Source organism: Giraffa tippelskirchi, chromosome 7 (assembly GCF_054371585.1).
Source record: "Giraffa tippelskirchi isolate mGirTip1 chromosome 7, T2T-mGirTip1v1.2.pri, whole genome shotgun sequence".
NCBI lineage: Eukaryota > Metazoa > Chordata > Mammalia > Artiodactyla > Giraffidae > Giraffa > Giraffa tippelskirchi.
The window spans coordinates 78,133,157-78,152,595 of record NC_137281.1 but is presented as its reverse complement, the minus strand read 5'-3'; the positions used below and the strand labels follow the sequence as shown (position 1 = coordinate 78,152,595).

The following is a 19,439-nucleotide window of genomic DNA, read 5'->3' as shown; positions in this document are numbered from 1 at the left end:
TATGGGATCTAGTTCCCTGACTAGGGATTGAACCCAGGCCCACTGCCTTGGGAGCATGGAGTCTTAGCCACTGGACCATCAGGGAAGCAGGACACTGTTTCATCAAAATTTAATATGTGTATCATTCCCACAAAACAAATACTTCATCTTCAATTTTGAACTTTAAATGAATTAAAGTTCAATGACAAATGCTTTAACAGAATGAACTTCTGAAAATTTTACTTTGAGCCATCAACTGAATGAAAATAATAGCACACACACAAACATGTTAGCCCCAGACTCCTAATCTGTCTTTCTCCTCACCCTGCTGTCCTCTTTGGTCACCGAAAATTGTTTTCTATGTCTGTGAATCTATTTCTGTTTTGTAAATAAGTTCATCTGTATCATTTTTTAGATTCCACAAGTAAGTGGTATCATCTATTTGTCTTTCTCTGTTTGACTTCACTTAACATGATAATCTGGAGAAGGCAATGGCACCCCACTCCAGTACTCTTGCCTGGAGAATCCCATGGATGGAGGAGCCTGGTAGGCTGCAGTCCATGGGGTCACAAAGAGTCAGACATGACAGAGCAACTTCACTTTCACTTTTCACTTTCATGCATTGGAGAAGGAAATGGCAACCCACTCCAGTGTTCTTGCCTGGAGAATCCTGGGGACGGGGGAGCCTGGTGGGCTGTCGTCTATGGGGTCGCACAGAGTCAGACACGACTGAAGCGACTTAGCAGCAGCAGCAGACACATTAATAAGTATATACACATACCTTGTAGCTTGCAGACTTAATTCCATCAGGAACTTCATCCTGAAAAAAATTTTTAAATGCTTTTAGATGACAGTTAGTCTATCTTCTGAAAAAATATTTTATAGTTCTATGATTTATAAGAAAAATTCACAGAACAAATGACTGAAGTTAACAGGCTAATATTTAACTGCGAACAGTTAGGCAGTCTTTATATTATTTCTTAAAAATAAACAAAAAATTCAATAAGTTATGCTGTGGATTTATTAGACATATTAGAGCATGGAAATATAAAAACAGAATCTTAGCCATCATTCTTCTTAATGCTCAAACTGTCCCACATTTGACCACTAGGAGACTAAGCGCTCAGTTCAGTTCAGTTCAGTCGCTCAGTCGTGTCTGACTCTCTGCGACCCCATGAATTGCAGCACGCCAGGCCTCCCTGTCCATCACCAACTCCCGGAGTCTACCCAAACCCATGTTCATCGAGTCGGTGATGCCATCCAACCATCTCATCCTCTGTCGTCCCCTTCTCCTCCTGCCCCCAATCCTACCCAGCATTAGGGTCTTTTCTAATGAGTCAACCCTTCGCATGAGGTGGCCAAAGTATTGGAGCTTCAGCTTCAACATCAGACCTTCCAATGAACCAAGCGCTAGCCTGTGTCTTTTTTATGTGGCCTGTGTCTTTAGCTGCACTGGTGTCTTTTATATGTTACCCCAGTAATCTTTTTTCAAAAAATATTTCTATTTATTTGGCTGTGCCGGGTGTTAGTTGCTGGCACGCTGGATCTTTGTTTCAGCGTGCACGAACCTTAGTTGCCACATGCAGGATCTAGTTCCCCAACCAGGGAACCAAACCCAGGTCCCCTGCATTGGGAGCAAATCTCAGCCACCAGACCACCGGGAAGTCCCTACCCCAGTAATCTTTAACAGCACTTTTTGTTTCTGTTATGACAAGATACTCCAGGCTCTTATATATTTCTTGTTTCAGTCTAGGAATCAACCATTTTTTAAGGAACTCTAGTTCTTTTCAGAGGAAAATGGTACTAGTTTTTAGTTCTGTGTTGACCACTGTATAACCCAGGATCTATCTGCCTATCTTCAAAGTGATGCTGTGAGTAGAGATAATGAAGCATGTGAGAGAGCTCTGTAAATTGCAGGGTCCGATTCTAATGCTAAATATATTCAGTGCATTCCTGAAATAGACTCCAAAGGGAAAGACCCATACAGAGATGAACACTTTACTGTGTACTCATCTAGACTTTGAACTAGATCAATGTATAGTCTTTTCCTATGACCAGATATTTAGATGGTTTCTAATTTTTTCATATGATAAACCAGGCCAAATTTATAGGTTGATTTCAGAACTGACATTTTTACAGTATTCAGTACTGCTTTATGGTCATCTTTGGACATCTATCCAATTATAAGTGAAAATTTTTGTAGAATTGCTAGGTCAAAGAATATGTACCATTTTTATTGGATACATCTTTCTAATTAATCTCCAAAAGACTTAACCACCAGAGTGCTCATTTCTTACTCCTGGACCAACACTGAATATTGTTTTTCTTTTTCACATTGGCCAATTAGTAATGGAAGTGAAAGAACATTATTCTGATTAACTGTAAAGGTAATAAATAACTCTCAGAGAGAGTCCAGCCTCCATGAACAATCTGCCTCATTCAAATATTCTCTGGAATCAGGGGTGCAAATCAAAAGATGCGCATTTTAAAGTCCCATTGTTGTGTTGCGTTAGTCACTCAGTCGTGTCCAACTCTTTGCAATCCCAAGGTCTGTCCATGGAATTCTCTAGGCAAGAATATTGGAATGGGTTGTCATTGCCTTCTCCATTGAAGCCCCGTATGAAGAAAAGAATTTCAATTTTTTATTATTTTTCTATCTCCACCTTGTCCCAAAGTATAACCTTAACCAAGTATATACACGAACTGAAAAAAGAAATCAAAGTGTTAACAAAAAGAAACTGGTCTTGGTTCCTCATTTAGCTCAAAAAGGTATTAACAAAACATCAGCAGACCTTCTATAGTAGTGAGTTAGCTGTGTTTAACCTTGTACATGTACTGCACATGTGATAATTGCACTGTATTCATGATGCAATGTCCTTTTTTTTTTCTTCTTTTGGCCACACCATGTGCCTTGTGGGATGTTAGTTACCCAAGCAGGGATTGAACATGGGCCCTTAGCAGTGCAAGAATGGAGTCCTAACCATTGGACAGCCAGGCAATTCCTGCAATGTCTTTTAAGATACACAATGAAGAATATAATAGTGAGATGTCAAGATTTCAGTAATGTACAATATAAATGCTAGATGGGACAGCTGATTATTTAGGCTGAAGCAAGTATTTCAAACTATTTTAAATTATTTCTAATCACTCTTTAGTTGTGATAGACTGCTCTACTTAGGAACTATTAGAACTGAGACCAGGCTTATCCTAAGAGGAATTAAAATGGCTCATTCCCTTGCTGTCATTTGGAGTGGAGCTTCTTGGTGTCTCTCTCCTCTACCCTTCCTTTCCTCTGCTCCTTGTGTGTACACCTTCAGCATATCTATTATTGGCTTATCACATTTGTATTGAAATGATCACTTAGTGTTTCTCTTCCAGTACTTCGTCATGACAAGTGCTCATCTTACATACCCAGGTCCAGGTACATAGTAGACCCTCAAAAATATTCATTATTGAATAAAATTACATTCAGTTGCTAATTGCTAGTCCTTCACCAGTCTCTTCTCCATCTCATCTTCCGCTCCCTACTCTCCACAATACTACTAATAATCTTTCTGAGTCTTCAGTCTAATTATGGCACTCCTCTGCTACACTAAAATATAAGAATATTTTGGGGGTGAATAAATATCTTCTGTTGTTGTTGTTGTTTAGTCGCTCAGTCATGTCCGACTCTTTTGCGACCCCATAGACTGTAGCCCGCCAGGCTCCTCTGTCCATGGGATTTCCCAGGCAAGAATACTGGAGTGGGTTGCCATTTCCTTCTCAAGGGGAACTTCCCAAGCCAGGGATAGAACCCACATCTCCTGCACTGGCAGTCAGACTCTTTACCACTGCACCACCAAGGAAGCCCAAATATCTCTTTTTTTAAAAAAGACTTCTCTCCATCAAGAACCCAGCTCAAGGAAAGAAAAGGGGGAGGTGGGGGGGAGTATTGGCATGAAAGGCACTTGACTCCAGTTCTACAGAAGGTGAAATAAGTAGGTTCTCTCAGTTTCTCAGTACAAATTGCTAGCTTTCACCGAATTACTTTATTTTAGCATTTCTGTGGGCTCGAGTCAGACAATAAACATCTTAAGTTTTCAGTTCAGTTCAGTTCAGTCGCTCAGTCGTGTCCGACTCTTTGCGACCCCATGAATTGCAGCACGCCAGGCCTCCCTGTCCATCACCCACTCCCGGAGTCTACCCAAACCCATGTTCATCGAGTCGGTGATGCCATCCAACCATCTCATCCTCTGTCGTCCCCTTCTCCTCCCACCCCCAATCCTACCCAGCATTAGGGTCTTTTCCAATGAGTCAACCCTTCGCATGAGGTGGCCAAAGTATTGGAGTTTCAGCTTCAACATCAGACCTTCCAATGAAGGTCTTAAGTTTTAGCATTTCTTAAATGCTAAACTTGGCTGTTTTCTCTAGGATTTACAGTAAAATGGATTTCATCTGTCAGTCTGTCAACCTGGGAATCAATAAGCTATCACTTTATGCTATGTGTCTCTCAGGTTTTTCTGCCCTCTCCAATCTTCTTCTAAAGGTGGCAACCTCTAGTTCTACACTGTGTTAAAATAATTACAAGTAATGCTGTTTCAAGATGAGATTCAAATTTGCAATAATTGCCAAACCGCTTGTTCTGATTAATGTTAATAATACCCCATTTAATGAGCAAGTGCAATTAAATGTCTTTAATAAGAATCTACCATAGTTTTAGCATTTTAAAAAGCCATATAAAAAAAGTACTTGGTAAATTTGAATTTCCTCAAATACTTTCCCTATTACTAAATATAAATACTAGAACCAATGAAACAAAATGAAATATTTAAATTGATATCATTTTAATGATATGCTCATGTTTTAATCATAGTGACATAATGTATTTCCTAAGTTAACCCTTGACTTTTCAAAATGCTGTGTCTATGAGATTAAAATAACTAAAAACTTGCTTTTCATTCAGCTAATGATAAAATACTCATAAATAACACTTTACATTTGCCGTATTCCTCATACTGGACATGTATATGTAGCAATATTTACATGTATACAATTAAACTGTTCAAAACGACACTATCACTTCACACCCATTAGGGTGGCTATTATCAAAAAAAAAAAAAACACCAAAAAAATGCAGAAAATAGCAAGTGTTAGCAATTTTAGTGAAGTCACTCAGTCATGTCTGACTCTTTGCAACCCCATGGACTATAGCTTGCCAGGCTTTTCCATCCACAGTATTTTCCAGGCAAGAATACTGGAGTGGGCTGCCATTTCCTTCTCCAAGGGATCTTCTCAACCCAGGGATCGAACCTGGGTCTCCCACACTGCAGGCAGACTCTTTAATGTCTGAGCCATCAGGGAAGCCCCTGTGTTAGCAAAGATGTGGAGAAACTGGAACTCTTGTACACTGCAAGTGAGAAAGTAAAATGGTACAGTCACTGTAGAAGATAGCATCAGTTCAGGTCAGTCACTCAGTCGTGTCTGACTCTTTGCGATCCCTGGACTGAAGCATGCCAGGCTTCCCTGTCCATCACCAACTCCCAGAGCCCACTCAAACTCATGTCCATCACATTGGTGATGCCATCCAACCATCTCATCTTCTGTCAACCCCTTCTCCTCCCGCCTTCAATCTTTCCCAGCATCAGGGTCTTTTCCAATGAGTTGGTTCTTCGCATCAGGTGGCCAAAGTATTGGAGTTTCAGCTTCAACATCAGTCCTTCCAATGAATATTCAGGACTGATTTCCTTTAGGATGGACTGGTTGGATCTGCTTGCAGTCCAAGGGACTCTCAAGCATCTTCTCCAACACCACAGTTCAAGAGCATCAATTCTTCAGTGCTCAGCTTTCTTTACAGTCAACTCTCACATCCATATGTGACTACCAGGAAAACCATAGGTTTGACTAGACGGACCTTTGTTATATCTACTACTGTGGGCAGGAATCCCTTAGAAGAAATGGAGTAGCCCTCAGTCAACAAAAGAGTCCGAAATGCAGTACTTGGGTGCAATCTCAAAGATGACAGAATGATCTCTTTTTGTTTGCAAGGCAAACCATTCAAAATCACAGTAATCCAAGTCTCTGCCCCAACCAGTAATGCTGAAGAAGCTGAAGTTGACAGTTCCATGAAGACCTACAAGGCCTTCTAGAACTAACACCCAGAAAAGATGTCCTTTTTATTACAGGGGACTGGAATGCAAAAGTAGGAAGTCAACAGATATCTGGAGTAACAGGCAAATTTTGCCTTGGAGTACAAAATGAAGCAGGGCAAAGGCTAACAGAGTTTTGCCAAGAGAATGCACTGGTCATAGCAAACACCCTCTTCCAACAACATGAGAGAATACTATACACATGGACATCACCAGAGGGTCAATACCAAAATCAGATTGATTATATTCTTTGCAGTGAAAGATGGAGAAGCTCTATACAGTCAATAAAAAAACAAAACCAGGAACTGACTGTGGCTCAGATCACAAACTCCTTATTGCCAAATTCATAAGATAGCATCGTGTTGCTCAAAAAATTAAACTAAGAATTACTAAATGATCCAGCAATTCTATTTCTAGGTACATACCCCAAAGAATTGAAAGTAGGGATTCAGACATATAATTTGTACATCCATGTTCATAGCAGTATTATTCACAAGAGCCAGAAGGTGAAAATAACCCAAAAGTCAATCAACAGGTGAATGGATAAACCAAATGTAGTACACACATACAGTGGAATATTATTCAGTCTTTAAAAGAGATAAAAATCTAGTACATGCTCCAATATAGATAACCTGGAAAATGTGCTAAGTGAAATAAGCCAGACACAAAAGAACAAATATTATAAAGATTCCCCTTATACATGAAGTACCTAGAGTAGTCAAATTCATAGAGAAGGAAAGTAAAATAGTGACTTCCCACGGCTGGAGGGAGGAATAGGAATTTATTGTTTAATGAGCAAGAAGTTTCAGTTTAGAAAGATGAAAAAGTTCTAGAGATGGATGGTGGTGATGGCTGCATAACAGTGTGAATGTATTTAATGCCAATAAACTGTGCACTTAGAAATGGCTAAAATAAAATGGTAAATTTTATGTTTTATATATTTTATCTCAATAAAAAAAAGTAAAATAAAAATATGTACTTTTAAAGGAAAAAAATGCTTTCATTGAAAAGGGTAAAATTCTCTGCTTCCAGAGTGGAATATTTCAAATTTTAATGTTCTCGGAACTCCTAAGAAAAGCCAGTGGTTTTGTTCAACTCCCTGCCAAGGAGGAAAATGAATACATCCTCAGAAAAGGGAAAGGATTGCATTTGTACCTCAATAAATTTCATTTTTTTAATACTACATACATAATTTTAGTTAAGACATAAGAAAAACAAATAATAAGCCAAAAGGGACTTCTCTGGTGGTCCACTGGTTAAGAATCTACCTGCTAACACAGGAGACAGGGGTTTGATTCTTGGTCTGGGAAGATCCCATACGCCATGGAGCAGCTAAGCCTGTGCACTCCAACTACTGAGCTTATGCTCTAGAGCCCACGAGCCTCAATTACTGAGCCTGTGTTCTGCAACTATGGAAGTTAGTGTACCTGGAGCCTGTGCTCCACAAGGAGAAGCCACCACAATGAGCAGCCTGTGTGCCACAATGAAAGTAGCCTCCACTTGCTGCAACTAGAGAAAGCCCGCACAGCAACGAAGACCCGGGACAGCCAATAAAAAATAAATAAAAATATCAAGCCAAAAGAACAATAGCTTTTATTACTCTCAGTAATAAATCAATGGATTATATTAACCACAAAATCTAAATTCTACTATTATGAAGACAGAATAATTCAAAATAGGCTTTATAGTCATAAGTTTAGAGTTTTAATATGTTGATTTTAAACAACATTATATTTAACCTAAAGATTCAAATATTATTTTAGTTATATTGGACCCTTTCAAAAATTGCAATTATTCCAAAAAACACGTGACAGTTCTTAAATGAATAGATTGTTCTTACTGAGTGACAAGGCTTGACAGCACAATCCCTTCTTCCACACTGGCTGATATCATTCCAGAAAGGACATGGCCTTCTCAGGTTTACCTGCAAAATAAAATTAGAGAAAAGTTATAAAAATAAGAATCTCAAGATTGTAACAGACAGATGTTGAATTATGATACTGTAACCTGGTCATGTTATCAGCTGCAATTACTCTACTTCATGCATTTACCAGTTGTCAAGTTTCAGCGACGGTATAAATGTGTAGCTGGTCTAAGCAAATTGGTAGACTTGGTCTTAAAGACAAAATATGCTACTAAACAGTTCCTGAACAGATGGCAACTGGGAGCTAAAGTAGCTCATGTCATCACTGCTCAACTTACAGTCTTTTTTTTTTTTTCCAACTCACAGCCTTTCAATGAAAGTAATAGCTAACAGACAATTGTGAACACAGAATGTACTGCATATTCCAATGATCAGGTTTTCTATACTCTTTCAACAGTTATCTCAAGATAAAACATCATAAGTTACTTGTTAAAATAATACTGGTCAGAATAAAGTTATGCCTCTTAAAAATACTTCTTTTTTAAATTAATTGGAGCAAATCTGACATTTTGGAATGTTATGAACAACTCATGACTTCGATAACAATATAATAGTTTCTGTTTTGACTTTAATTTAACCAGCTAGATTCTAACACTAAGAGTTCAAAACTCAGTTTTTGAAATTAAAAGTATTCAATGGGTTATTTCAGAACCATATGGTTAATTCTTATGAATTGTGTTTTCCTAATATAGCCTTGCTCAATTTTAAATAATAAACACAATTTTGAAGCTCAGTGATTCCTAAGAAAATGTAATTATCCATTTAAGCTCTAAGTACTTCTCTAACACCCCATAAATTTTTAAATACCTTGTAATATCTAAAGTAGTCACTTTCCAGGAGTTTTTGAAGTCTTGGGAAAAGCCTGTAGTTATTAAATTTATCAATGGTTTCAACATCACAGGTACAATCATCCAAGTAACCACTAACCTGTTAAAAAGAAAATGGAGTATTATATCAAAATATCATAGACGCAACAGAGATTTTCCTCACATGGTTATGATGAAAGAGCCCCTTACTCAACCAGCCCCTAGCCTCTTGCCTCCATATAATTTTCTGAGCTGGGACATGACCATAACTGAGTAATGCTACTGCTCTTACTATATGTCTATAGGAATGTAGTGGATACCATTTGTAGGGAGGGTGTACTGAGCTCATAATGATACACATACCCCCAAACAGTTGGTTGGTTCCCTGCAGCCACTCCATATCCCCACCCCACCCTCCAGACTGACCGGGGGTGGGCTTCTAATCCAAAACAAGTCATGGTCTCCACTCCAGGACTCTGGAATTGAGGCTAAGAAGGAGTGATGTCTCCTTCTGTCACTAAAGAAGTACACTCAGACCATATTCCATCATGTGAACTGAGGAACACATAAGCCAGCTAGCTGGCAGAGAGAGGAAAGATTCTATAAGATACACAAAGAAGCAGAAGTAGAAGATGGAGAACTTATGCTAGCTGAATTCCCTAGAGTTTGACCGCTCCCACTTCTACCATCTTTCCTGAAGGCAAGACCACCCTTGAATTTTTTGAGACCCAGTATTCCTATAATTCAGTAGTCTCTGTCTTTCCTTTTAGTTTCCAACAGGATGTGTAGGTCACAGACAAGGTTGGTGAATGTAAGAAGTGATACTGAATTTACAAGTGAAACAATAACTTGTTTTAAGGATATAACAACCCTCAAATATTGGCCATGATAATTTTTACAGATCTGAAATGATGCTAAAAATTACTTATCATCAGCAACACTGAGATGGCAAATTAACCACAAAGCCAATCCTGATCTTCAAATGCTTAAAACCGATGTCTTAACTGTATTTAAGAAATCAAACTATTAAATCATATTCTAATCATACGCAGTGGGAAACCATATTACAATCAGACAATGTTATCAATTGTGAAGGTAAAATTCTGAGATGTTTTATTTGGGATTAGGCAAACGTCTAACAATTAATTAAGCATTGCCTTAAATAAGTAAAAAACACATTATGATTTTTTAAGTAACTTAAAAATTTTTTTTAATATACAGCATGCTGCAGAAAAGAGATCCTTAGACTTTGGCCTGAATATCTGCATTATAAATTACTTTGGATTGTATTTTTAGGAGACGTATTGCCAATAAAATAATAACTTAAAAATCTATTGGTAAGGAAGCAAATAAAGAATAATTCATTGAAATACTGAAGTTAGGTGTTCTCCTTTTGGAATATGTAAAATCCTACACTATCTTTTAATTTTAGAGCATCACAAAACAGTAATGGAAATTTTTCACCTAAGAAATAAGAATACTTGGAATGATGACAGCAATATTCAAGAGATAAGTTTTGTTTGTTTGTTTGTTTGGTATCCAGTTTGCCTAGTCTTCTTTATTTTGGACTAAAGAATTCAGTTTCTAGAAATCTGAGCTACATATTTTGTCACTGTAATAACTATTTTCATTTCATATGCAAATGTGTCCTTGTTTCCCACTAAAAATTCTCTCAGTATACAATAATCTTAGAGTCCTAATTCTGGGTACCAACAAAGCAAAGTGCTTCTGTAAGTCGCTCAGTCATGTCCAACTCCTTGCAGCTCCATGGACTGTAGCCTGCCAGGCTCCTCTATCCATGGAATTCTCCAGGCAACAATACTGGAGTGGGTTGCCATTCCCTTCTCCAGAGGATCTTCTGGACCCAGGGATTGAACCTGGGTCTCCTGCATTGCAGGCAGATTCTTTACCACCACAAAGGAAGCCCAAAGTGCTTCTAACATAGATGATTTGATTTTTCATACCTCTTTCTTTTTGTGCTTTCAAAACAAAACTTCTAAGAACATAAAATAAGCTACTGTTTCTCCACTTGCATACAAATTATTATACAAAGAATAATAGGCACAAAGGCTTCAAAGGCCAAAGGGATGCAGGCCAGAAAGTCACATTAAATCACAAAAGAAAAAACACAAAAAGACTGAAGAGGAAGGGTTTGAGGCAATCCATTTCTCCCCCTGAGGAATTCATTTTTAAGGTAAAAATCTATCCTCTTCTCTTTTGGGAAGCTCCCCTCAGGTACCACTCACCCCCAGCTGGGTTAACTGTCTCTCCCAAGAGCTCCCACCACATTCCACATACTCCTACACAAGAATGACCTCACTGTATCAAATGTATCTATATTTCACTTCCACTCATTAGAGTTAAGAACCCTCAGAGCAAATTCATGTTTGTTTATTTTTGTATTCCTGGTACTGAGCACTGTACTTCTAGAAAGCACAAGTAGATGCTCAATGATTATTTTTGGTTTGGATTGGTGAATAAATGAATGAAAGCTGTCCACTGTCATTCTCATTCACTGGAGCCCAGCACCGCGCTGCCCAATTGTAACTAGGCACTTTCACATCACCTATAATGGAGTTGAGTGCCCCAGACCATGCCAGGTCAAAGGGCAGAGAGGCACTAACAGCGGAATGAAAGCAAGTAGCAAAGACAAACAAATCTCTGGGTCCAATATTCTGCTCATCTACATCCTAATTACAAAGAGAGTGATAAGAAGCTCCAAACCAGAAATACATACATGATACCTCCAGAGCAGAGAGGAGAAGGCAACGGCAACCCACTCCAGTACTCTTGCCTGAAAAATCCTGTGGACAGAGGAGCCTGGTAGGCTGCAGTCCATGGGGTCGCTATGAGTCAGACCCAACTGAGCGACTTCACTTTCACTTTTCACTTTCATGCGTTGGAGAAGGAAATGGCAACCCACTACAGTGTTCTTGCCTGGAGAATCCCAGGGATGGGGGAGACTGGTGGGCTGCCATCTATGGGGTCGCACAGAGTAAGACACGACTGAAGCGACTTAGCAGCAGCAGCCAGAGCAGAGGTGGCTTATAGCCTAGAGGCCACTGAGAAGAGAAAGCAGGACAATGGTAGATTTAGAAATCTTCTGCCTCTTACCTTAGATATTAAGTGGGAGTTATTACCAACTACAATTCAGCCTGAAGGGCAGCTAAGGAGGTGGAACAGGGGTGACAGGAGATTCACTGAATGGAAAGAGTCCAGCAAAGGAGAGGGAGGAAGATACTCGGAAATCCAAATCATTTGACTGTTTGGAGAAGCTTGCAAACAGGCAGCAGAACCTGATCCCTGGAAGGAAGTCTAGCAGGTATGTCTAGCAGTCTAGCAGACCCAGTTCTAGAAATCAGAGACCCATGTATGTTACCAGAACAGTCTCAGGAAAAGTCTAAGGTAGAACTCCAGGTAATGGACCCAGGGCAGAACCTTGGAAATGAAGCAAAGTCCTATTACCTAAACTAAGACCAAAAGATGGATGCTGATGTATAAGAAGGATGGTTTGATGCTGTACTTCAGAATGTGCTATGGCGGCATAAGTAACCACTATACTATCTCCCAAAGTGAAACAAAACTGTGGCCCTACCATAAGAATTTGAACTTTTTGAAAAATGCACTCCCCTACCTGCTCCCACAACACACACACAAAGTGACTGATGAATGCCAAAATGTGCAGCTCACTGCTCTGGGCTTCAGGTAATAATCAGCCTTGGTGGCACAGGGGGGCAAACTAATAGGAAGCAATGGAAAGGCCTTTGTTGAGGGGTGGTAGATATATGGACCAACGTAGGCTTAACACTATTCAGTCCTGGTCTCTTAAGAGGAGGAAAGCCTTAGAAGGCCTTATATTGCTTTCTTTCAAGCAACCCAGCAATCCCCTTCTACACACCCTTGAGGGGAGGCAGTATGTAACAACAGGGTTAGCAAGCAGGCTCTGGAGTTGGCCTTCTAGGGTTGAATCTCATCCCTGATACTTCTTAGTTGTTGATATTCCCCATGCTTTTCAACCTAATGGCTCAGCAGTAAAGAGTTCCCCTGCAATACAGGATACTCAGGAGACCAGGGTTTGATTCCTGGGTCAGGAAGATCCCCTAGAGGAGGAAATGGCAACCCACTCCAATTTTCTTGCCAGGACAATCCCATGGACAGAGGAGTATGGCGAACTACAGTCCATGGGGTAGCAAAGAGTCGGACACAACTGAGTGACTAACACTTTCAATTTCTTATCTGAGTACAAAAATATTGAGGTAGCCAAAAAGTTTGTTGGAATTTTTCCATAAGATACTGTGGAAAAACCTGAATGAACTTTTTGGCGAACCCAATAGAATAGTAGTTCTCATCTCAAAGAGTTCATATCAGGATAAAATGACCTAGAGTAAATGCCCAGTAAATGTTGATCATTATTATTATCCTACCACTGCTTAAATGTTTCCAGTGACAGGGATCTTAAGTATTCCCCCAAAGCACCCTACAACATTCTTTTTTTAATGAACAAGATTAAAAAAAAAAAAAAAAAGGCAAGTTTGCAGTTAAAATTCTCCAAAATTTTTACATCTGTAGCCCCAAGGGAACACAGAACTGACAATCAAAAGTTAACTCCACTACTTTCTCCATTGACTCTGATTGGTTTGAACCAAATTCCAAAATACAAAAGGCAAGGGAAAAGAAAATAACACTGGTCTGCTTGTTCTCAAGTTTTTGGATATAGGTATCCTTTACTTTGCAACGGAAGACAAAATAAAGAACACTATCGAAACAGATTTTTTTCCTAAAAGTTTTCTTGTGTCCTAACAACTTCTAGTCCTACAATAGATTATTATTTTTTTGCAAAGCACTGTAAGAATATACTCCTCATACTTGAATGAAATACCTTTTAAAGTGCTCAAAATGTGCTTTATTTGGCAAAGCACTTTAGTTGCACTTAATTTTACTGAGTTTTGTGACTATTAAAACATACCTACAAACACACACACGAGGCATTCATTTGTTGACAGAGCAGACTGGAACAACTCTGTCAAAAGAAAGCGTAGACACACCAAAAAGACCCTATCCTTGGTAGCAGGCAACTTTCTAAGGACATAAAACACTAAGAGCGATTTCTGCTTTAAAGTCTTGGTCTTGCTATAACTAGAATCATTGTTAAATGACCCAAAGCACAGCAACCAACGTGAAATACACTTTGGTTCACATGCTTCATTCAGAAAACCCTGGAATGCAGGTGGCATTCAGAGCCAATGGACATCTCTCCAGTATAACCTGTTTCAAAGATCCCTCTGACTAAGTTCTAATCACAGGCTTATTTCCACCCACCACTCAACATATTATCAAGTGTCTTTTCCATTGTCTTGCCACTCTGACTAACACAAACTTTTTTAAATTGACCTGAACAAGACACCCAGACAGGTAAAATACATGTACATAGAGTGTGGATCTACAATGCATTCCCAACAAGAAATAATCCACTTCTGATGTAGCCATTTTAGATTATCCAAACTATTTCCCTTTCATTAGCCTAATGGTGATTTACTGAATACAAAGAAGTGGATCTGAGTGTTTATTAGCACTAACTATATTCAGTGACAAAACAATCTGAGTATAAAAGTTTACAAATGCATTTCTAATTAACTTCACTGAAAAAGGTGTCTATACTGCCTCCATACCTGGCTTCAACATCTCTTCTTGAGATGATTTCTTTAAAATGCATCCTGGGATTCTATGAATTGGGACTAAAGTTCGGTTATATTCATTCTCTCTAATGGTGCATAATGAGGAAATAATTGTCAAAAAGAAATAAACTCTGAAAAATCTTCCCTTACTTCAAGCCCATACCTGCTACAATACTATTTTAATTTAAAGGAAAGGTGAGTCCTTATTTATGGGATTTTTACACGAAACCATTCATGTGTTAGACTTCACTGACTTGTATACCAAAAGGTTAAAAAAAAAGCCAATTTTCTGTGTAAGAAATTTTTTTTAACATTTTTTAACAGAATGATACAGGAGTGGCAGTTAGGAGGGGGATGAGGAATGTATATAAGGGAGATTCATAACTTCCAGACAACTAGTCACTTATTGTGGGCAATTAAACCGAAGCACTGTTCTCAAAAGAACTTACAACATACAGTGAAAATGGTTTTACTAGGATGTGATGTCAACTAACAGGCATATGCAATAACTAACTTTACAGATTCACTGGGGAAAAAAAATGCATTGGGAGCGTCAACCCATTTTTAATGAAGAATATACTCCAGCTAGTGTAGCATTCACATCTTGTATTATAATTACCCTAATATTTGCTAAGCACCAATTATGTACCAGTCTGCGTACTCTGGAGTGGCAAAAATTGGTACTAAATTGTAATTTTTGAATTTATTTTTTGATCTCTCAAAGTCTATTTACATTAAGCCTCAATAAATGCCTGTTGAATTTAGTCCAATTATTTGTAGAGCTTTGCACATACTTCATTGGGTTTCTGAGGTCCAATAACTACATGCTGCCGCTAAATTGCTTTAGTGTGTCCGACTCTTTGCAACCCTGTGATTGTAGCCTGCCAGGCTCCTTTGTCCACAGGATTCTCCAGGCAAGAATACTGGAGTGGGTTGCCATGCCCTCCTCCAGGGGATCTTCCCAACCCAGGGATCGAACCTGTGTCTCTCGTGGCTCCTGCATTGCAGGAGGATTCTTTCACCCCTGAGCCACCAGGAAAGCCCTAAATACATGCTGCCCTGGTTCAAATCAGAACCCCCATGTACAACAAGCCAGGCGCCCATGCAGCAGTGGTGAGGAGGGATGGTGTGGTAACTCAGAAGTGGTAAGAAGGATGGGCAACAGGAAGGAAGTTAGGGCTACAACTAGTAACAAAAAAAGAATCAAAAGGACTTTGTGGCCAATGCTAATAGAACCAGAGAAGATTTGAACTTTTATTTCCAAATCTTAGGTGAAAATTTGCTATTTTAGTTTCTAGCAATATTTATTAACTAAAAAAAAAAAAAATGAACACCGAGGATCCCCACCTCTCCTCAAGCCCCAAAGACCATGATTCACTAAACTGTGAGCTCTTCAGGGCAGGAATTATACCACTGTATTTCTGTATTACAAATTCTCAGATCAATTTACATAGTGTTGACAAATGTTTGCTGGATGGATCATTTGCACCTCCCCTTTTCTTTCTCCATTTTTTAAATTTTATCTCTCCTTCTGATTTGGTCGATACATATCGATATGTTTGTCTCCGTTTTTCTCTTCATGTTTATTTGTTACCATCCTCTTCCTCCTCTTCTCACCCCCAGCCCTTCCATTACTGACCATAATAGAACTAAATAAGTTAACAGTAAAATCTACTTAAAAGGAACAATTTGGATACCCATCCCTCAGTGTTGTATAAAATGTCATTTTTACCAACAGAAATCAACCAAAAGATGCCTTTTAATATTAACGACATTAAAATATCACATTTTGTGGATACCCAAAACCTGTAAGTTTCTTTGAATATTTTGCTCAAGGAATCCACATTTCTTACTAACCGAAGGAAATAATTATAATAAGCTTGTAATCAAACTTGTACACTGAGGACCGGTCTCCCAGTTGGGACCAGCAATACGGATGCCGCGGTACAAGAGTTCCACTACATTCAGGAAAAAGAAAGATCACAGGGCAACCTCGGCCCCAAAGACACCAGGCAGTTGAGCTTAAGACACAGAAAAGCCACACGAAGCCATTCTCCTGCCTGACAGGAAGATCTGAGGGCAGCCACCTTCAAAAGTCTGTCCTGACCAGAAAGGGTGGAGAAGGGACCCAGCAGAGGCACAGACTACGCTATTCCAAGTCAAATGGGAAGTTAAAAAGACTCAGGTTCTGTGAAAATAACAAAGCGTGTGTGTGTGTGTGTGTGTGTGTGTGTGTGTACACACCCTCCTCGGGCAGGAAAGACCAACACAGATGCACAAACCAACCAGGTGAAAATAACAAAGCGTGTGTGTGTGTGTACACCCTCCTCGGGCAGGAAAGACCAACAGAGATGCACAAACCAACCGGGTAGAAACAGACAGTGGTGCACCCATACCTCTCGCCCCAAGCCTGATCAGAAGCGCGGGAGGGCGCTCTGACATCGGTTGAGGGTCTTCGGCTGGGGGAACTGTTCACACCAACCCAGGCAGGCTGCAGAGGACCCAGCCCCGGCCAGGGAGCAAAAGCACAGGGGGCTTCTTCCGGAAGGGTGGAGGAATAAAGACACACCTCCAGTGCCCACCTGCCCGGGCGCGCGGGACGCAGCGCCAGGCGCAGGCAGGGGTCCCGGGCCCCGCAGCCCCGCCGCGCATACCCCTTACCTGGCAGAAGCACCTCTGCGCCGCCGTCTCTGGGGGCTGCTGCTCGCCGTGGCCCGAGCCCAGCAACCCCACGGCGACCAAGAAGCCGATCAGGAAGCCCCAGCGGCGCCCCATAGCCGCTCCAGCCGCTCGTCGTGCCGCGCCTCGGAATCCCCAGCGCTCGGGAGCAGGCCGTGCGGCCGCAGATGAAGCCCGCGCGGGCCAGCCCCCGGCAAGGCCCCACCTCCCGGCCGCCTCCCAGGCCCGCCCTCGTCTCTCCTTCCTCTCAGAAGCTGCCACCTCTCGTTGCAGCCTGCGGACGTGCCGGGGCGCCCGCGCGAGCCGCCTGGGACCTGAGGCCCGCTTCCTTCCCCGAGCGTGTGGCTGACGCACCAACCCTCTTCCCGACTCCGCCTAGCCCGGAGAGCCGCGCCCGCCCCCGCCCCGAGTGCCCTGAACGCCCCGGGCTTGGGTACTCGACCAGGCTGCCGCCACCAGCCCCGCGCGGGAGTCGGGGTCCTCCCAGCTCCGAGAGCTCGAGCCAAAACTGTGTCTTCCGGCAGGGCCCCGCCCCAGCCTCCTCATTCCCGGCCAATCCTTCCGTATCTCAGTGCGAGGAAATCAAACCGTGAATTACGTGTCCACGGTGGCCCCGGCTGAGTCATAAAGCTGAAAAGGATACTTGTGATCAATACCAGGGCTGCGTATGTTGCTTTTCTGGTAGTGACATCAAAAGAGCAAAAAGAAGCAGGTGAAATTAATTTTAATAATAGATTTATTGAAACCAATATATGCAAAATATTTAAAAATATACTCAGTATTCAACGATTCATAATATATTTTACATTTTTAACTTTGAAATCTGTCATGTATTTTATACTAACTGGCCACATTTCATAGTCAAGTGTGGACCGAGGTGGGAGATCACTCTTTATTTTACAGTAAGAAACAGGCCCAGAGAGGTGAGGGGATATGGGAGATCTGGGAGCTGGCCTGAGAGAGCCAGGTCCTCTGAGACCAGCCCTGGGACTGGTCCATCAGCTTTGTTTCTTAAAGGATAAATTTTTCAAGGTGAAACTGGAAAGCTCTTCAACGTCTTACACATTGCATTAAAAGTTAAAATATTTCAATTTATTTTTTTGTAAACGGTTTTTTGTTTTTTCTTAAAAAGTTATGACCTATTGACTTAACTCCAGGATATGGCAGACCTAAAATGGGTTTTATGCTCCTGTTTTTCTAGCTGAGAAAAATAGGCATAGGATTTATATACATTATTAAAAATCACTTAGTGTGGTAGAGGTGAGACTCATACCCTCTGCTCTGTCCATCAATGCCAGTGAACATGTAATTAAAAAGTCACTGGTCATCTGATATCCTGGTGGGCCGAAATAGCTCTGATCTTGGTATCTACAACATGCATGTTAATACAATCACTCTCTTTTTACCTGGAAAGTTGTCTTTTCATTATACTGTGTATGGGTTCTCATATCCCTCTAGGGACAGACCTAACTCATTTGATCCCTCATCATGGGTCTTCCTGGTTTCCTCTTCACCTGGTTCCAATGTCTAAATTAATTTCAATTCAATAAACTTACACTCTGCCAGAATGAGCCTGACATCAGAGATACAAAGATGTATGAAACCCAGTCCCTGCATGTGGATGGACACCCCATGGACTTTAGTATGTCATCTTTTATGACTGCTCTACTTTATGTCTCTATTACTGAATTGTGATCTCTTTTAACTCCCTAAACAGGGATTATGCCTGTGACTCCCAAAAATATTTGCATGCATTTGTAAAATGAATGAATATATTTCATATGGCTAGAGTATTAATGGGCTTCCCTGCTGGCTCAGATGGTAAAGAATCTGCCTTCAGGGAACCCAGGTTTGATCTCTGGGTCAGGAAGATCCTCTGGAGAAGGGAATGGCAACCCACTCCAGTATTCTTGCCTGGAGAATTCCATGGATAGAGGAGCCTGGCAGTCAAAAGTCCATGGGGTCGCAAGGAGTTACACGCGACTGAGCAACTTTCATTTTTAGAGCATTAATATCTGAAGATTAAGCTATCAAAATGAGAGACACCATATGTAAAAGGGGAAACTAAATGAATAAAGCCTAAAATTGCAGAAAGAAGCAGTCTCAACATGAATCAGCTCTGAATTTCATGCTGATGTAATAGCCCGAAATTTGGAAGAGTTTAAAAACATCAATATTCCCATGAAAAAGGCTCTATTCCATGACTTAAAACTCTTGCCCAGAACAAATTTCTAGCAAACGTATCAGAAAC

General features: G+C 40.6%; 1 protein-coding gene across 13 annotated transcripts in view; it reads right to left on the bottom strand.

The window, feature by feature from the left end:
• The window catches only part of ERO1A (endoplasmic reticulum oxidoreductase 1 alpha), a 50,081-nt gene extending 32,701 nt beyond the window's left edge, over window positions 1-17,380 (bottom strand). For 8 of the 13 annotated variants that reach the window (XM_081506065.1, XM_081506063.1, XM_081506070.1 and 5 more), the window contains exons 1-4: window positions 17,171-17,380; window positions 8,836-8,955; window positions 7,945-8,028; window positions 761-799 (exon numbers count right to left, since the gene is read on the bottom strand). In XM_081506065.1, the coding sequence (XP_081362191.1) occupies window positions 761-799; window positions 7,945-8,028; window positions 8,836-8,955; window positions 17,171-17,284 (357 nt within the window). In that variant the 5' untranslated portion in view covers window positions 17,285-17,380. Of the gene's footprint in view, window positions 1-760; window positions 800-7,944; window positions 8,029-8,835; window positions 8,956-15,110; window positions 15,113-17,163 lie in introns of all 13 variants that reach the window. The other 5 variants (XM_081506068.1, XM_081506075.1, XM_081506073.1 and 2 more) reach the window with 4 other exon arrangements.
• Between the last annotated feature and the right edge of the window lie 2,059 nt (window positions 17,381-19,439).